At 50.4% G+C, this 16840-nt stretch overlaps 6 protein-coding genes across 6 annotated transcripts; 3 read left to right on the top strand and 3 right to left on the bottom strand.

The window, feature by feature from the left end:
• Positions 1–247: 247 nt before the first annotated feature.
• On the bottom strand, positions 248–2073 carry EJ05DRAFT_391217 (cytochrome P450). The gene is made up of 2 exons (XM_033741325.1): positions 1133–2073; positions 248–1072 (listed from the first exon to the last, which is right to left on the bottom strand). The coding sequence occupies exons 1-2, from the start codon at positions 1970–1972 to the stop codon at positions 302–304; spliced, it is 1611 nt and encodes a 536-aa protein (XP_033599941.1). The 5' UTR covers positions 1973–2073; the 3' UTR covers positions 248–301.
• An 850-nt stretch (positions 2074–2923) lies between these two features.
• On the top strand, positions 2924–4656 carry EJ05DRAFT_391150 (uncharacterized protein). The gene is made up of 4 exons (XM_033741324.1): positions 2924–3501; positions 3557–3646; positions 3698–3980; positions 4037–4656. Exons 1-4 carry the CDS (start codon positions 3319–3321, stop codon positions 4564–4566), a joined length of 1086 nt encoding a protein of 361 aa, XP_033599940.1. The 5' UTR covers positions 2924–3318; the 3' UTR covers positions 4567–4656.
• A 635-nt stretch (positions 4657–5291) lies between these two features.
• EJ05DRAFT_476740 (trichodiene oxygenase) lies at positions 5292–7623 on the top strand. The gene is made up of 3 exons (XM_033744102.1): positions 5292–5771; positions 5839–6970; positions 7081–7623. The coding sequence occupies exons 1-3, from the start codon at positions 5567–5569 to the stop codon at positions 7250–7252; spliced, it is 1509 nt and encodes a 502-aa protein (XP_033599939.1). The 5' UTR covers positions 5292–5566; the 3' UTR covers positions 7253–7623.
• A 29-nt stretch (positions 7624–7652) lies between these two features.
• On the bottom strand, positions 7653–10058 carry EJ05DRAFT_476738 (uncharacterized protein). Its single transcript, XM_033744101.1, has one exon. The coding sequence runs from the start codon at positions 10019–10021 to the stop codon at positions 7868–7870; it is 2154 nt and encodes a 717-aa protein (XP_033599938.1). The 5' UTR covers positions 10022–10058; the 3' UTR covers positions 7653–7867.
• Positions 10059–10196: 138 nt separating this feature from the next.
• On the top strand, positions 10197–12576 carry EJ05DRAFT_465617 (uncharacterized protein). The gene is made up of 4 exons (XM_033742782.1): positions 10197–10502; positions 10548–10843; positions 10900–11287; positions 11336–12576. Exons 1-4 carry the CDS (start codon positions 10361–10363, stop codon positions 12247–12249), a joined length of 1740 nt encoding a protein of 579 aa, XP_033599937.1. The 5' UTR covers positions 10197–10360; the 3' UTR covers positions 12250–12576.
• Positions 12467–15214, bottom strand: EJ05DRAFT_511287 (uncharacterized protein). Its single transcript, XM_033748234.1, has 6 exons — positions 14993–15214; positions 14461–14943; positions 14157–14413; positions 13412–14100; positions 13215–13336; positions 12467–13165 (listed from the first exon to the last, which is right to left on the bottom strand). Exons 1-6 carry the CDS (start codon positions 15172–15174, stop codon positions 12709–12711), a joined length of 2190 nt encoding a protein of 729 aa, XP_033599936.1. The 5' UTR covers positions 15175–15214; the 3' UTR covers positions 12467–12708.
• Positions 15215–16840: the final 1626 nt, after the last annotated feature.

The following is a 16840-nucleotide window of genomic DNA, read 5'->3' as shown; positions in this document are numbered from 1 at the left end:
TTCGTTGATGGAAGATGTATCATCATGTCGTGGAAATAGAATTTGGCGAAGCTTTGAGGATACGAGAAGGCTTTTTGCTGGGGCCTGAGGCCATACTATCCATCCACATTTGCTCAGGACCCCCACGTGATCAAAACAAACTTCTGTCCGATATATCATCATTCGATGTCTCCACCGAGTATATGATCCTGTGACACCAAAATTTTGGGTACAACACTGTGCTCAGTGTTCTCAGTTGCAAGAGTGTCCCCCACAAAAGTATGAGTCAACTGACTCAATCCCTAAATCACAGCCGGAGCTGTCACTCAGTCGAGACTGATACTTTCCGCTTCACTCGTAGTCTTGCCTCCATTGGAGGGAGCACAAAGTTCAACAGGGACTGCTTCTTGCCCGGCAAATTCGTCACCTCCACATCGTAATTGAGAACCACGTAGCTCAAAGCCTGTTTCACCAGCGTAGATACAAACCATCTGCCAGGACAGCCGTGGCGTCCATAGCCGAAGAAAAGAAACGACTTGCTAGGCGTGGTTAGCAATTCTTGCTTGGACATGGCCTCCTCTCCGGACTCTTCTGAACTGTTAGTGTCGCCTTTATGCACGAAACGGAACGGATCGAAACGCCGTGGCTCAGGATATATGTCAGGGTCCAAATGTACAAATCGTCCTGGGTAAGCCATGCGGACTCGTGATCCCGGACTTATCGTCCAACCTTTGCTCAATTCGATCGGTGAGCCTGCTACAACATCGAAAGGCAAAGTATGCAGGAAGGCATCATTCAGACGCATCGATTCCCGGATCGCCGAATCCACGTGGTACAGTTTGTCGATTGCCTCGCGTGTCGACAATCCATTATTCTCTCTCGCTACTCTACGGCACTCTTGCTCTAGAGTTCGGACTATATCGGCGCAGTCTGGATTGCTGTAGATTTCCAAGACGGCTTGCGCAAACACCCAACCAATGCCGAAAATGAACATGGTTTTGAGGGCAAGAACGCGTTTAGCTATTCGATCGGCGCCCAACTCCGCTGGCCCATGGTTCTGCGCTACGCGGATCAGTGACTGGAGCATATCGAGCTGCGATACCTATCAGTCAGTACGCATGGCCTAGTCAGTGGAAACGAAGTATAGCTGTACCTGGCTGTGTGCGTCGCCACCCATCTGCTTATGCTTTTGCAGTCGTTCTTCCACCACAGGAACCATGAACTTGAGTACTTTCCGCGCGTTGTGCCGCGTCCATAGACCAAGAAGTCTTCCTATCACAGGCCTCATAAAAGGTGGGAGACAATTGATGATAGCTGCGCTCTGCATGATAGAGTTGGAGTACCGCATTGACTCTTCCATATACTCTGCATTCCTACAGATAGGAAGTCCAAGCATAACTCTAACCGACACGCGCGATGTGATTCGTGTCATGGAGGCAAATGCATCAGTAATGAGACCATTGTCGGCCATGCCCGGATCATCCCAGCATGTACGGAATGCATTTTCGAACTCTTCCATCATGATGGGCGCAAGAACTGCCAAGTCCTTTGATGTCAAATCGTTTGTTACTTCAAAATGTATTGGATTGGACCAGATTCGTCCCCGATCTGAAAGGAGGTATTTGAATTGGATGCCCTCGAGCAAAGCATTAAATCCGGAGAGCTCCTGCCTGGATCTGTTCAGAAAGTGCAACATTGAACGAGGTAGGATGACAAGATAACCGCCCATCCACATGGTAGGCAGTCCAAACGGCTTGCCCTGCTTCGAATATTTGTCGTAGCCATCTTGGAGATATTCATCCAGCTTCACGGGCGACTTCAGCACAGCGAGCAGCCAGGAGAAGATACCACCGCCCGGAGATACACCCACTACGCCGATCTTCTCCCATAACGTGTGCTGAATCTTGAAATGGCCAAAGGAGTGTAGTACACGGAGAAGGAAAAGGGTAGCGGCGAGAATGCCGATCGTAGATATATGCTCCGGCCAGAACATGTTTTCAAGGAGCGTTTAGCGGAGGAGCTAGCAGTATAGTTCTAGTTCTATCCTCCGCGAGTAGGATGTCCGGTATCTTCGGAGGACAGCAAAACAGCACTCACACAATGGACCGGAGTTCAGGTAAAGACTGCGCAACCTTGGAAGACATGTCATACAGGTCTAAGGCTGATGCTGCTCCATCGCGCAAACTGAAGCCAGAATGTGGCGGGGGCGGGCCACGGCCGGGCGGGCTGGTGCCACGCCACACACACAGACACACACAGTGGCAGCGGCCACACCAGTGACCCCACTGACATCTTATGGTTACTACCTTAAGTATAGTGAATCGTCGATCATCCACAAGATGCGACGACTAACGTTACGGCTATCTCTCGACCGACAGCAGAAATGGAGGCGTAGGAAGCCGATCAGAGGCTCATTCACCCAAACACCATCTATGCGTGTCATATCGTCTGTATATAATAGGGCAGTCAGTGGCGCAATCGACTGTCCCTCATTCTGAAGCGCGACATTTCCTGTCTGTCGGGGGACTCTCTGATCGTCCTGTGAACCCCCTGGAACATCCAGCATCAATTGCGCATTAGTTGTAACACTTCTCAGGTCAGGGATTGTTGCAGTAATGAGTGGGGTAGCCCCTGCGTGAGGATGCGGATTCCACTGCAAAGGGGCTTGGAAATACAGTCGTCTATATATGTATTTTCATGTATTATCATGTATTGGGAAGATGAGTCATCCATCTGTACTCCTGGTGAGCCAGGACTTACTAAAGCGAGTAGTGTGTGATGCTGAGGATAACTAGGACCTATGACTAGAAGAGCTTGGGTGTTTCTCTATATAACTAGGTATACCTACCACTAAACAAAGAACTAGACCTGATCCTTTGTCTTCGATGACCTATCATTTCCAAGCTTAGATGTCTCTAAACAATTATCCGCCAATGTTATTACAGACGGCGTAAACTATCTCTAGTCGGGGATGATGCTGGCTCCTTAATTAATTTCGTAGTGAGACGTTAATCATATCACACGCACCGAGCCCGCCCCGCCCCGCGCCAACCTAGCATCATTTAGCCCAGATATCGCTCAGAGACCGTCGATATCTATAGCGCCTTTTACGTTCTTTCATACGGTGCGATTTCAAGCGCGCTTCTTATAAGGCAGTACTGGGGACGTGCTCTATCGCCCTACGATCTCAAGTTCTTGATCCACGTATGCGTTGCTTTTGAAAGAGCTTCCGACTTTCGACGTCGCCGTCTGATCGTTCGATTCGTAATTCCACAACACACACACACACACACACACACACACACACACACACACACACACAACTGGTCTCCCTTCGCAATGGATCCGAGCATGCTTCCACCACCGGTGAATCCCAGCGATCCTGGGAAAGGACCGTTGATCATCGGGACGACGTGGATGTTGACCGGACTGTGTATACCCGTGATAGCATTCCGATTCTACGTGCGCAGCAGAGCGCCGAGTAGTCCAGGTCTGGACGACTGGATAATGTTGGCAGCGACAGTAGGTGATTAGTCTACTTTGGAGCAGAAATAAGCAATTAATCGGACTTCCGCAGGTGCTCCAGATTACAGCTCAGGCGTTCATCACAGTGTCATATTCCTATGGAATGGGAAAACATGACTTGGACCTCACGTACAATCAATTAGTGAGTGCAGGCGCCTGGATATTGATGAATGTACGCTGACTTTTTGGCCAGGTCAACATCTTGAAATGGGTCTGGTTCAACATCGTGCCCGGTATTCTCGTCTCAATTCTTGCGCGCATATCCATCACCATCCTTCTCATCAGGATCTTCAACCGGAAGTCATGGCTGAAGGTGTATTTGATCATTTTTACGATCTTGCAGAGCATCGGAGGCATCATGGTTATCATCATCATCTTTGCGCAGTCAGATCCTGTCGAAGCTCTATGGAACCCCTTGATTCCGGCGAAACGATGGAACCCTAACATTCAGCTATATTCGTCATATCTGGTGCAATGTGAGTCGCATCAAGATGGCCATCTGAACCAGCCACAGGCTAACACGTCGTAACAGCTATGTTCTCCTTCTCAGACATCACATACACGTTCTTCCCCATCGCCATCATCTGGAAACTACAGATGCCGCTGAAGAAGAAGATTGGTCTTGCCACCATCATGGCCTTCTCCCTGGTCACAGCGCTAGCATCGATCATGAAGACTGTGCTCTCGCAGCCTCCGACAGGCGAACAGACCGACGCGCAGTACCACGCAGTCCAATCCCTGCCATGGGCCGTGGCTGAGCAATGTCTCGTCATCATCCTCGGCTCCGTGCCCACGTTCGCATCGCTGATTATGAGGATCAACCTGGCATCGATCCGCTCATTTGGCTCATCAATATTCAGCAAGTCAAAGGAGAAGTTCAGCGCGACCAGCAGCCAAGACTCCTACCTCGCACTCGGTGTGCGGCCTACCTCGGGCAGATTCGGCGGGACGCGCAGCGACTCGCCTGCTCCTCTAGACTCGGTCCATCACAACAACTCGTCACACAAGGACATTGTGCACACAGATGGATACGCGGTGTCATCTGTCGGCGATGGACGCTAGACAATGGTGCAGAGGTTTAATTTTTTTTCTTCATTTCTGTTTATAGTTAACGATAGAATTACATATGACTTGCAACTTTCTTCTGGGCAGTGCAATGCATAGAGCATGCATGAATCGCCAGCTGGAGCCTCTACTCCAGCAGCAGCCAGCGCACCTCCTCACTTATTATGACGTGAGCAAATGAATCAAAAACAGGACTTGCTTGGCCCGGCAGTATCTAATGATAATAACGATGGTAATAGTAATTCTAGGCATGCATGCTTATCGACGCCATTGAGCGCAGTGGCGGGATGGGAGCTTCCGACGGGTCTCCAGTTGTTCAAGGTTGTCTTACCCATGCTTAGTACTGGATACGGAGCAGGACAAGTCCAATCGAGTTCGAGTCAGGTGACGCGCACAGAAATAGTGCAGTGACACACTCTGATAGTCTGGCAGTGACGACCCACTTTTTACGCCCATCTCGTCATACCGGTCTGACATCTGCGCCTACCCGTGCAGATTCTCCCGCCAGCTTGGAGTCAGTGTGCCACAACCGCCTTACGCAATAAGATCCCAAGCCGCAGATCAATACACCATGACTCAGCATTGATACTCAGATGTATGTATTTATGTGCGTGTGCATGTAGCGATTTGTAACATGCTAGGGCCCTGTGCAGGTGTGCGAAAGTGTGCATATATCGGCCCATGCAGCGTCGTCTTATCACGCATCGTCGTATTAGCGCCCGTGAATAGCTGCTTACTTTGCCTAGTCTAGTCTATACAGGTCCACGGGTACTCAGATCTCGATATGGACCTTAGTGTGTGTGTGGTGGGACACGCGTAGTATCGTAATCGTCAATTGTATGTTATAGCTCTACATGTTTGCGTGCGACATTTGTGATCAACAGCAGTGCTGAATTACCCTTCACGCGCCGCGCAAGTCACGCATTTCATTGTCATTAAGCTTGCATGGCTGAACTCTCGAATTGATCCTTTGCTCAAGCTTGACAACACCTTCAACATGATCGTCACAGTCATACAGATCCTACTGCTGTCGTTTCCTTTCTATTTCATAGCTCTTGCTTTCTACCGTCTATTCCTCGACCCGCTCTCGAGAATTCCAGGTCCTAAAATCGCCGCGATCACAAGATACTATGAGGCCTACTATGACGTAGTCAAGAAGGGTCAATACACTTTCAAGCTCCGCGAGCTGCATGCGAAATACGGTCAGAGCCGAGATGCCCACTTTCAGAACATTCGCAACACTCTGCTAACACTCGAGTCGTTCTACAGGTCCTATCGTACGCATCAGTCCCTATGAGATCCACATTCACGATCCTGCTTTCTACGAGAAGCTCTATCGCCAAGATGGCCGTTGGAACAAGTACGGCTGGGCTTGGGATGCGCTGAACGGCCCTGGAGCCACGATCCACACCGTCGACCACGATTTACACAGGCGCCGTCGCGTCCCGGTAAACCCATACTTCTCCAAAGCCAGCGTCGCCCGCAAGCATGGCATGATCCAAGGACACGTCAAGGAGCTCCTCGACCGCCTCGACGAATCCGCAGCCGCAGGCTCAACAGTCAACATCGGTGGAGCACTCACAGCACTGGCATACGATGTCGCTACAGACTTTGTCCTGGGCAAGTCCTACGGCCTCCTCCAACACCCTACCTTCAACGTGACAATGACAAAAGTCGGCCAGAGTGGCGGCGCAATCTGGCGCGTCTCAAAGCACATCCGCGGCTACATGAAGCTCATGAAGAAGATCCCCAGCAGATTCATGCAGAAGACCGACCCAGCCTTCGTGGAATGGTTCAAGTTCGCCAGCGAAATCCGCAGCATCGTCTCCAACACCATCACCACACACGGCACCGCCGCCCAATCCGACAACAAGGCCGCCCGCAACGCAATCGACGTCATCCTCGACTCCGACCTCCCGCCCGAGGAAAAACTGCCCATGCGCATCCAGCAGGACATCTCCGTCTTCGTCGGTGCCGGCACCGAAACAAGCTCCAGCGTGCTGCGCATGATGCTCTACCACGTCTACACCACGCCCTCCATCCTCCACACCCTCCGCGCCGAACTCCTCGACTCCGCCGTCGACCCGCTCTCCGACCCCGTCTCCAAACTCGAACAATTACCCTACCTCACCGCCGTCCTGACAGAAGGCATGCGCCTGAGCCCCGGCCTCGTCACGCGCGCCGCCCGCATCGCCCCTGATCGCGACATCGTATACGCCGACAGCTTCAAGATCCCCGCCGGCACGCCCGTCAGCATGACTATCTACAACATGCACATGGACCCCAGCATCCACGCTGATCCCAAACGCTTCGACCCAGAGCGCTGGCTCGTCAAGCCCGGCGAGAAGAAGCCGTTCTGGGCGGGCTTCGGCAGAGGCACGCGGATATGTATCGGCATGCAGTGAGTCGCGCCCCCTTTCCACATATACACATACACCGTCAGTGTTATACAGACAGACACACAACACCTTTTTAAAAAGACCAAAAGCTAACTCCCCTCCTCCCCAACAGCGTCGCCTGGGCAGAAATATACACGGCCTTTGCAGCGCTCGTGCTGCGCTACGACGTCAAGTTCAAGGACGACGTCGGCGCGCAGGACGTTGATTGTATCGCCGATGCAATGGTTCCTGCCACTGCGCGCGTGAACGGCATCATAGGCTGGGTATCACGGCGCGAGTCGTAGAACTGGATGTATATCGTTGGTTTAGCCATGCGCTGTGATGGTTTTTGGAAGGCTGGCTTCCATGTGCGTGCACGACGACGAGAGCGGACGGCGGGGTTATGTATTGTGCGATGGATGGACGGATGGACGGATGGATGGATGGATGGACAGATGCGTATTGCGTCTACGCTGGGACGCGCACGGAAGTCTTGTAGGCTCTTTCATGCTCTCTTCAATGTCTCACATCCATACGTATCATACATGAATGACTGGGCGGCATGCTTGTTCACCTACAAGTTACCTACACGAAGCTACGAAAGTCGTAATGTTGCTCAAGATTTATATATATATCAATCAATCAATCAATCAATCAATCAGTCAGTCAATCAACCAATAAATATTTTTCAAAATTTTACAAAAAGGTCGACGCTCTCTACTATCGTGCGTGCGTGCGTGCGTTGCGTACGTGTGTGCTGAGGTCATTTCTCTTCTTCCCCAAACTGGAAGTCGTCCATACCAGTCCATCTCATCCCGTCACAAGCAAGAGCGGCCCACTGCACCTGCCTTGTCCTCTTCATCTACTGTAAATATCAACATCCAAGCCATCCAATACCAACCCACCACCACCACCGCTCACTACTCCTCAAGATGTCTCTCCAAACTGCCCAGCAAATCCGGTTCGCCGTCTGGAAAGCGCTCATCCGTTCCATCTCCTGCCTCTCCCGCATTTCCTGCATCTTTCGGCGGTGCAGCGGCGGAAGAGGACGATGGCTCGGGAAGGACGGGTTGTACTTGTTCTTGTTCTTGTATTTGTTGTTGTGCTTGTTCTTGTGCTTGGTCTTGTTCTTGTGCTTGTGCTTGTTCTTGTGCTTGTGCTTGTGTTGATGTCTGCTGATGCGGCGGCGGTGGTGGTGGTGGCAGTGGCGACGCAGCTGCAGGAGTAGGATCGGGATGGACGACGGGTTCGATTGGTTCTGCGGGTGAGAGGTGCGGTGGAGGTGGAGGTGGAGGTGCGGAAATAGTCTCGCGGGGGGGTTCTATAGGCGTGGGCGCCGGTACCGGGGGAGGGAGGACGGGCGGTGCGAGTACGGGTGCGGAAGAAGATGAAGAGGGAGGTGATGGATTCACGGCAAGGGCGTGGGGAGGAGCGTCTGATGATATTGGGATTTCGGTCTTTTGGGGTTCGGTGGGAGGGTGAGGGTCGACTGCGGGCTCCATGGGTGGTGGGGGAGCGAGGATGGTAGCTGTTGGTAGTGTGATTGCAGGTATTATAGAGTCGGCTTGGGCTTCGACCACTGGGTCTGTGGTGGGTGCTTCTGGAGGTTGCGTATTTGATTCTGCGCTTGGGGGAGCTGCTGGTGGAGCTTCGATGGGGGATACAATTGGCGACGGGATTGGTGCCGTGATTGGGGCTTCAATAGGTGCTGGGATGGAGGGCGCTGCGGGTTCATCGATGGGCGCGGTGACGGGTTCCCGTGAAGGTGCGCGTGCGACTTGAGCGGTGTCGTTTGATGTGTCCATAGAGTCGGGAGCAGTTACAAGAGGCTGACTCGGAGCTTTCGCTTGACTGTTACTGCTGTTGGCAAGCGGGAGATCTGGAGAGCTTGACGGTTCTCGACTGGGACCTGGAGGCGGCTCGAGACTGGCAGTCGATACGGCTTGTGTATTGGGGATAGGTAGTGACGCGGCTTCTGACACTTGGACATTCGGAAGTGTGCTCCGCTGAGGAGGATCGGTCGCGAAGTCGGTCATGTGTACGTCTCCTGTATGGGATCTGGGTGGTTCTTGTATCGTTGGTCGGCTTGGTGACTCGGAGAGCTCGCCCTCTTCGTGTTCAGAGTCGTCGTCGCCTTCATCGCCATCCTCTCCATCATCGTCTTCGTCGTCATCGACATCGTTAGTGCCACCCATTGGTGTGTCCATGTCCGAGGTTCCACCAAGTGACGCTCCAGATGGCGCGGCTCCAGGTACTGCAAGTCCATTTTGATTGAGTCCGTTGGTAGGAGCAACGCTGATCGAGCCGTCTGGGTTGGTAAATTTGACTTTCTTGTGGCCTCTCCCGGGACCCTTCTGCTTCTTCTTTGGCGGAGGCGGCCGCCGTATTCTCTGTGGTGTTTGACGGATAGTATCACTTGCAACAACCATCCCCTCTGAATTGACGACCCCGACGCCTTCGACCACGGTACCTGGCAATGGTGCTGGTAACGCTTCAAGCGCGGGCACTTCGGACTGAAGCACCTCACCCTCAACGGTTTGACCTTCTGGTACCAGCACGCTCCAGATCTGCTCTTTGCCTTCTGCATCAATCTTCCTCACTTTGGTTTTGCGCATCGGAACATTTGTCGCAAGCGGAGCTGCGATACTATGCGACAGGTGTGCTGAGGGCAGGCCTTTCCGTCTCTTGGCAAGGTATTCCACCTCCGGCTCTTCCAAATGTCTTGCGAGTTTGGTATAGCGCTTTACGGTGAAGCCGCGCGGAACGTCTTTGTTTTCGTCCTCGGCTTCATCATTTTCCTTGTCTTCCTCGGTCACAGTGGTGGCCGGTTTCGTAGCTATTCCAGCGCGCGCAGCGCGTAGCAGCTGTTGACTATGCTCAGGGAGCATGTGCGAGTCTTTCGGCATCGGGAGCTCGGGGAACGCGTTTGTGTCTATAACAGGTTCGTTTTGTTGAGGCGGCGCGATGGACACGTCGGAGACGCGCCATTGACGGATAGGAAGGCCTTCGAAGACATCGTGATCAGCAGTTGTCCTGCCAGAGCGGTTCACACGGCTTGAGCGGAATGAAGACATTGCGTAGAGGGGAGTGATCGAACACGCGTTGGAGGTGTTCAACGCCAGGCAAGCGTCTGTCATATCCAGCTTTCACCTGCAGCCCGTCTGGTGTTCTACTATACCCAATTAGGCGTAGTGCTCCCAGGTAGAGCAAAACCGTGCCCTTACTATTATTACTCCTTGCAATTGTACTGTCTGTTATCTCATTCTCAGACATAATTAGGGAGTCAACCAAATCGCACGTCACCTCCTTATGTACGGATAACAGACTAGAACGTCAAGGACATGGACTCAGTCACTTGGCCCATATTATAGTTGCCTCCACAGTTCCGAACATTTGGCCTGACTCAGGACTCCATGTCTACAAAGAATCTTGCAACATCTTGGGCCAGATTTCGTTCCACACCTGGACGCATCGCTAGATATGTGCTTAATGCAAGAGCATTAAGTACTGAGAGCCCTTGCGCTTCCCGGACGATCTCGCAGTCCCCAACTCTGGGTGAAAATATCTGCTTTCATCCCAGTCTCTAGCTAACTGGACTAGGTCTACAAAATGGTAGAGACCTCTTCAACTACACCAGGGGCCGTTTCATAACTGACGAGCAGTTTGAGCTGTCTCAACGATGTGTTGATTTCAATGTAGACGCATTAGCTCGATGCGCAGCTGAAACTGTGGGAGCAGAGTCTTGCATCAGCATCGAGAAATATCCGGACGGCATGTATAATAAAAGCATGCTTCTCACCATGGATAACGGCTCTCAAGTGGTTGCGAAAATTCCCAATCCAAATGCTGGCATACCTCATCTAACCACTGCAAGTGAAGTTGCTACCATGGAGTTTGTACGTGTGCAACGTCGAAGAATTGACTTACACGGGCATCACTAAAGCCCTCACAGATTCGGGAGAAACTTGGCACCCCTGTTCCTAAGGTATTAGCTTGGAGCTCGCGGGCTCAGAGCAACCCAATCGGTGCTGAGTATATCATTATGGAAAAGGCCAGCGGTGTCGAGTTAGAACAAATTTGGCCATCTTTGGATATCAAGGAGCGTTTTGCCGTTGTTAAAGCTGTCGCAGGCTACCAGAAATCCTGGAATTCGATTTCCTTTAAGAAATTTGGCGGGTTGTACTATAAAAAGGACCTTGATAGTGACACTGGGAATGATGCACTATACGTCGATGCAGATGGTCATGACATTGTTGATACCAAATACGCCATTGGCCCATCGCCCGGGCGCGAATGGATTGATAATGGGCGAGTCAACATCAAACTTGACAGAGGTCCATGTGAGTATAAGGCGGGATACCAGATGTGACTTGACTGAATTAAACCAGGGAAGACACTGACTGAATTCCACTCAGCTATTGGCAAGCGCGAGATAACTTGCATCAATCAACTGCCTCACCTCCCGAAGTCCCCCGTTACCCTCTATGGTCCAGGCATCTATATCCCCACTCGCGAAAGAAAACTTGAAGCTTTGCACTGCTACATGACCTTACTTGATGCGATAGTACCATCTAATTCGGCTATTTCATCGGCGCATTTATGGCACGAAGACCTGCACGTTGCCAATATCTTTGTCAATCCGTCTAACCCCGCAGAGGTCGTCAGTATTATAGACTGGCAATCAACTGAGATATCTCCGCTATACTTCCTGGCCCGTCAGCCTCACCTTATTGACCACGCTGGAACCCCGGTCACCGGGATAGAGCGACCGCAGTATCCTGCAGACTTCCACAGCATGGATCCGGAAGCTAAAAAAGCCGCAGAGACCCGGTACTTTCAGCGATCGCTCTGTGCGTTATACAATTTCTGGGTTTATAAGGCCAATCCGAAGCTCCATGCTGCGTTCGAATTCCAGCGTACCCCAGAGTTCTCCCTGCTTCTGCTGGCACGCAACATCATCATCGACGGGGAAGCCACATATCTTGCACAAGTACTCGAGTTAGAGAAGCTATGGGACACACTTCCTGGCGCAAAAAATAAGAGTTTTCCATTAAACTTCTCCACCCAGCACCGGGCACGCATTGCTGCTGAGTTGGAAGGCGCAGAAGAAGGAATGAACTTGATGAGTTCAATCCGAGATTCTATCGGTGAACTATTTCCTGAACAGGGTATTGTCAGGCATGACCAATATGATGAAACTCTCGACGCTCTGGCACAGATGAAAACACAGATCATCGAGCAATTTGCTAAAAATGAGCAGGAGAAAGAAGAATGGGAAAGGCTTTGGCCTTTTGGACAGTGACACATTGCGCTCTAAGTGGTTCACGTCTCGTCTATCGAGCCTTCCCGAATGACGGGGCATCAATGCGGTATGTAAGATTGCTTAATCTTTTCTATGTGGTTGGTCCAAAGGCTTATATGCCTGTAGTGTGGTCAAAACCCCGTTACGGAGTATCCGCAGTGGTCAAGTGAAAATCAAAGTCGAATATCTCAAGTTAGCCAATATGTAAATTGTAATTGTAGTAGTAGATATCCGCTCATTCCTAATGTCGCATGCATGGCGCTCAGATATTGGCTGGGCTTACGATGCTCGACGTCGTTCGCCTCAACCTCATAAAATCGTATTAGTATAATAAGTATTACATTTGTAAGATATACAAATAATCGATAAGCATTTGCGCACTCTCAAGTGCCCTGTAACTTGATCGCAGATCAGCTCAGTCTAAATATCTCTGGCGCGCATCGTACTCATGCAGGACGATTACTGGAACCCGAACTCTGGCATATCGTTCCAATCGAGCCATAGCCCTGATGTCTCAGACATCGTCGTATCGAATCCCTGGCCAATCGCTTCATTGATCTGATCATCAGACATAGCAGAGAAGTGCAGTGGTTCTCCCCACAAAACGTTGTTTGAATTTTGTAGCGTATGGAACGCCTGCTGCGTGCCACTACTGAAAACTGTCTCCATCGTCTGGGCCGCATGCTTAGGATTTTCAGCTGGAGGTGGCGCTGTGGCAGGAAGAGGAACTGGCGCTTGACGCACTAGGTCACGAAGATATTCTCCGTAGTACACAGATTGACCTCTCCTATGCTTTGGGGTAGTTCCCAGACGCTCCAAAACGTCTGCGGCCTCTTCGATGAGCTGTGCGATACTTGGGGCGAGATTCGCACCTCCGGAAGACGGCCCAGTGCATAGGTTGAGCGCCATGCAGGCCCTGATTTGATGTAAGCTCAGTTCTCAGCTGCAAGAATTGTATGACATACGCAAATGCTAACATGATACATGTATTGTTCGGCATTGATGCTAGCTGCGAGCTACTTTGGACGACGGCCCGCATGACATTGAGCGCTGAAGACAGAGCAGACGCTCTGAACAAACGCTTAACCTACGGTTCAGTCAGTTTATAGTAGCATAATCGCATTAAAGTGCATATTGTAGTCATACTGTTGACAATACATACCTCTAGAGGAGCTGTAGGATGGTTCATCACCTTCGTATATGTCGAAAGCTTGGTATGTCTACACAGAATCGTCAGCGCCGAAGGAGTGGAGGTCATGTGCACTGACGTTATCATAACTTCTACGTAGGGTGGTAATGCTTCCTTCTTGCCTGCAGTCCAGATGATTAGCCAACTGTCAAAGAATTTCTCAATACTGCGTTCGATGTCTCGTGCAATGTTCGATCCATTATCGGATGATGTAAAACTGTCGCATCGAAGTCTGACTTCGCTGAAGAGGCCATCCAAGTCTCGTCGAAGTACTGACATCGATATCATTGCTCGGTCGCCAGGAATAGCAATGTCAATGGTGTGAAACTTGTCACAATGGTTGATAAGTGGACTGATGGGAACTGTGTATCTTCTGCCTCGAGCAAGACAGACTCCTCTTTCTAGCACGAATAAGGCAATCCAAATCCTTTCTCTGTTATTACATAGTCGTCGGCCCCACTCGGTACTGGGATCTACACCGTCAAATCCGTCCATTGTTAGTGCTTTCCGAGCATCAATGCAATCGGCATTGGGTATTCGATCTAAGACTTTGCGATCTATATAAGACGATGGTAGGATAATTTTGTCCAGGGAGAGGTCCAAAGCGATACTCATAGCGGTAGCAAGGTAAAGCCCTGTGTCGTCGTCGGCCGAGTGATCCCCTAAGAGCTCTTATTAGAGATGATGCCCAGTATAAAGCAGGCTTGAGGGAACATACCAGGCGGCATCCATGGAATATTCACAATGAAAGCTAGAACTATCTCAACCGAACGTAGTCTCTGTGCGATGACTCTCTGAGCTAGCACCTTCGTGTGTATAGAGAGCCGTTTGGCTAATGCATCGGTATATGAAATAAACAGAGACGAAGCCGCCATGATGGAAGTGAGTAGGAATGACGAGCGTTTACGGATAAAATCTAGCGTATACAAAAACGGATCCAGTCCCCATCTCGTGTGCGCGAGGTTTCGATGGAAGCTGACACGGTGAGTTGGGAATATGAAAAGTCGGCTCACAGCACGTACAAAGAGGTGAGCATTTCTGCCTCATCAATGGTAACCAGCCCGAGATCTATGGGATCCAAGTCATTATGTCGCTCTTCCTCACTAGCATTTGTGGCTCTCATGGGCCGGAAGAAACGATGGGCTTTGGGCGTGATTTGAGGACCAGAAATAGTAGGCCTTCGATTAGATGGTGTCGTCACATCTTGTGTCGAACCTTGCGGACTTGATAGCTGTAGATCAGACGCACGTGCAAGCAACTGCAATGGATTTTCAGCATCATCGAGGGCTAATTGTTGGTTGTCTACGTCAAGACTGTGTCTCGATGGAGTGATATCTGGAATAGGTCCTGTTGGCCCCTGTGCTGATGATGACAGGCGGGATCGTGCTTCATCTAGGAGACGATGAAGTTCAGTGTTACTGGCTGCGCCAAGTGGTGGATCATTGCGTGATTTTTTGAGTGCTTCCTCAATCTGAAAAACTGCCTTTTCCAGTCCTGAGCGCTTACTGTTCGGTCTCAGAAGACTACATGAGTGGTATAGGGATTAAGACGTACTTTTTCACCCCTTTCTGTCTGCCGACATGGAATTGCCCAGGAGTTGAGCAGTCTAGCCCGGCATTTTGGCATCGTTCACAGACGACGTCACCCTGGTCCCTCTTACACTTGACTTTGCTTCTTCGACAGTGCAGACATGCGGCTTGTTTCGTCGCTGAGCTGAAATGATCGAGCGACGACATCTACGCCATGGAGGAGGAATTCAGCATCACGGACGTCAAGCTGCTGATGCAGAGTCTAGATTAACCTTGGTATGGAGGAGGTTGGGGCTATTTATGCCTCAGGCACCAAACTTATAACACGTGCAAGCCAACTTTCGTCTACATGTGAACGTGTCCTTCAAATGGAAGGATCTCCTGTTTCCAGCATATTGCTCAACACTATATCCCATAGCTCTAGATATGCCATCTTCTTCACCCGAGCTGTATTTTCTGTCTCTTGGTAACAACTTGCTGGGGCGGCATTAACCTCGGAAGCGCGAAAACATATTAATTGAATTGAGAAACTAAAACCCAGACGAAGAAAAAATGAGGTTTTTGGCATTGAAGAAGACGTCCAAACAAAAGAGATAGTTCTGGTACTACCAACACGGAACGGAGTTTGGCTTCATGGAAACGAACCAGAGCATCTTACTCGGCGCCATTCGAAGATTCGAAGCCATGCTGAAGTTCACCTTTCATCAGGAACTCGATGTCTTCCGTCTTTAAAGTATCGACAATTTTGGGTATCATTGATATTGCCGCGATCCAGATTATTGTTGGGACCGATCTTTCGAAACATCTGATGGTGCACAGACAGTTGTAGCAATGGCTCCCGTCATCAGACTTGCCAAAGTGCGGGTAAGGTATCGTCCTGAGATCTAGCAACGTCAAGGCCGACAATCTGCTGTATTTCAACTCACGCATTCTGGGCTAGTCCTGAAAAAGCGTTCCTACACGCACATCGGTCAAAAAGAAGCCTTGTTCCGCCTCTGCATATCTGAGACGGGTCAACTCTAGCAGTATTTCCAATTGAATCTGCTATACCGTCAACAAGACCCGATCTAACACTCGTCATACCGCATGAGAAAATCACACAAGGTGAGTATACCAAGTTCCAGTTCTTCAAGAAAGAAGCGTATATGGCCGATCGACGCAGTACCATAATACGTGATTATGTGTATTTGTGTATTAACGACGCAAAATGGCTGTGTCATAACGATGTGATGCAATTCTGAATGGCAGATTGATACTTCAATTTCAGCAGAGTCATACGGGATGCCTCAACTAGAACTGGCACGCTCTGCCTGGGCCAAGGGTCGTGTGATAGACGCACTCGGTGGTGCCACAGCTGCGTGTCAGACAGAACTAATAACTAGCACAAGCCATGCGCGTGGAATTGATGACGACGTACCGATCCGGTCACTGCTACTAGCCCAGAGTTTAGAGCCGGTATATCAAGGTCCCTGACATGAGACAATATCAATGAGTTCTTGAGGCCACGGACTCGTGGGCCACGACACGTATTTATTAGTCTGGTGCATTGCTCATATGGCTCGAATGTCTATGTATCAAGCCCATAACAGCTGCACTTATCTATGCTGCAACTGTTCATGTTGACGGAGTAGAGATACCAAGCGTTGATTGGTCGAATGATCCGGCCGATTAGCCGTTGTTCGGCGCTTCTTTTGTCTCCGAACTGGACTGCACCGCGACATTGGAGTGGATCACACTGTCGTAATGTTAAGCTCGCTGCCGATGGCAAAGAAGAGTAATTAGTCCAAGTAGGTATATACATGCCAAATATACTCCTTACATCCATTTCCATATCTCAATTGACTTCATATCATATTGGTATACAAGCCTAAGC

This window comes from Pseudovirgaria hyperparasitica, assembly GCF_010093815.1.
Source record: "Pseudovirgaria hyperparasitica strain CBS 121739 unplaced genomic scaffold EJ05scaffold_9, whole genome shotgun sequence".
Lineage (NCBI taxonomy): Eukaryota > Fungi > Ascomycota > Dothideomycetes > Acrospermales > Acrospermaceae > Pseudovirgaria > Pseudovirgaria hyperparasitica.
Note: the sequence above shows the minus strand (reverse complement) of the source record. Positions and strands in the feature narration are given on the sequence as shown.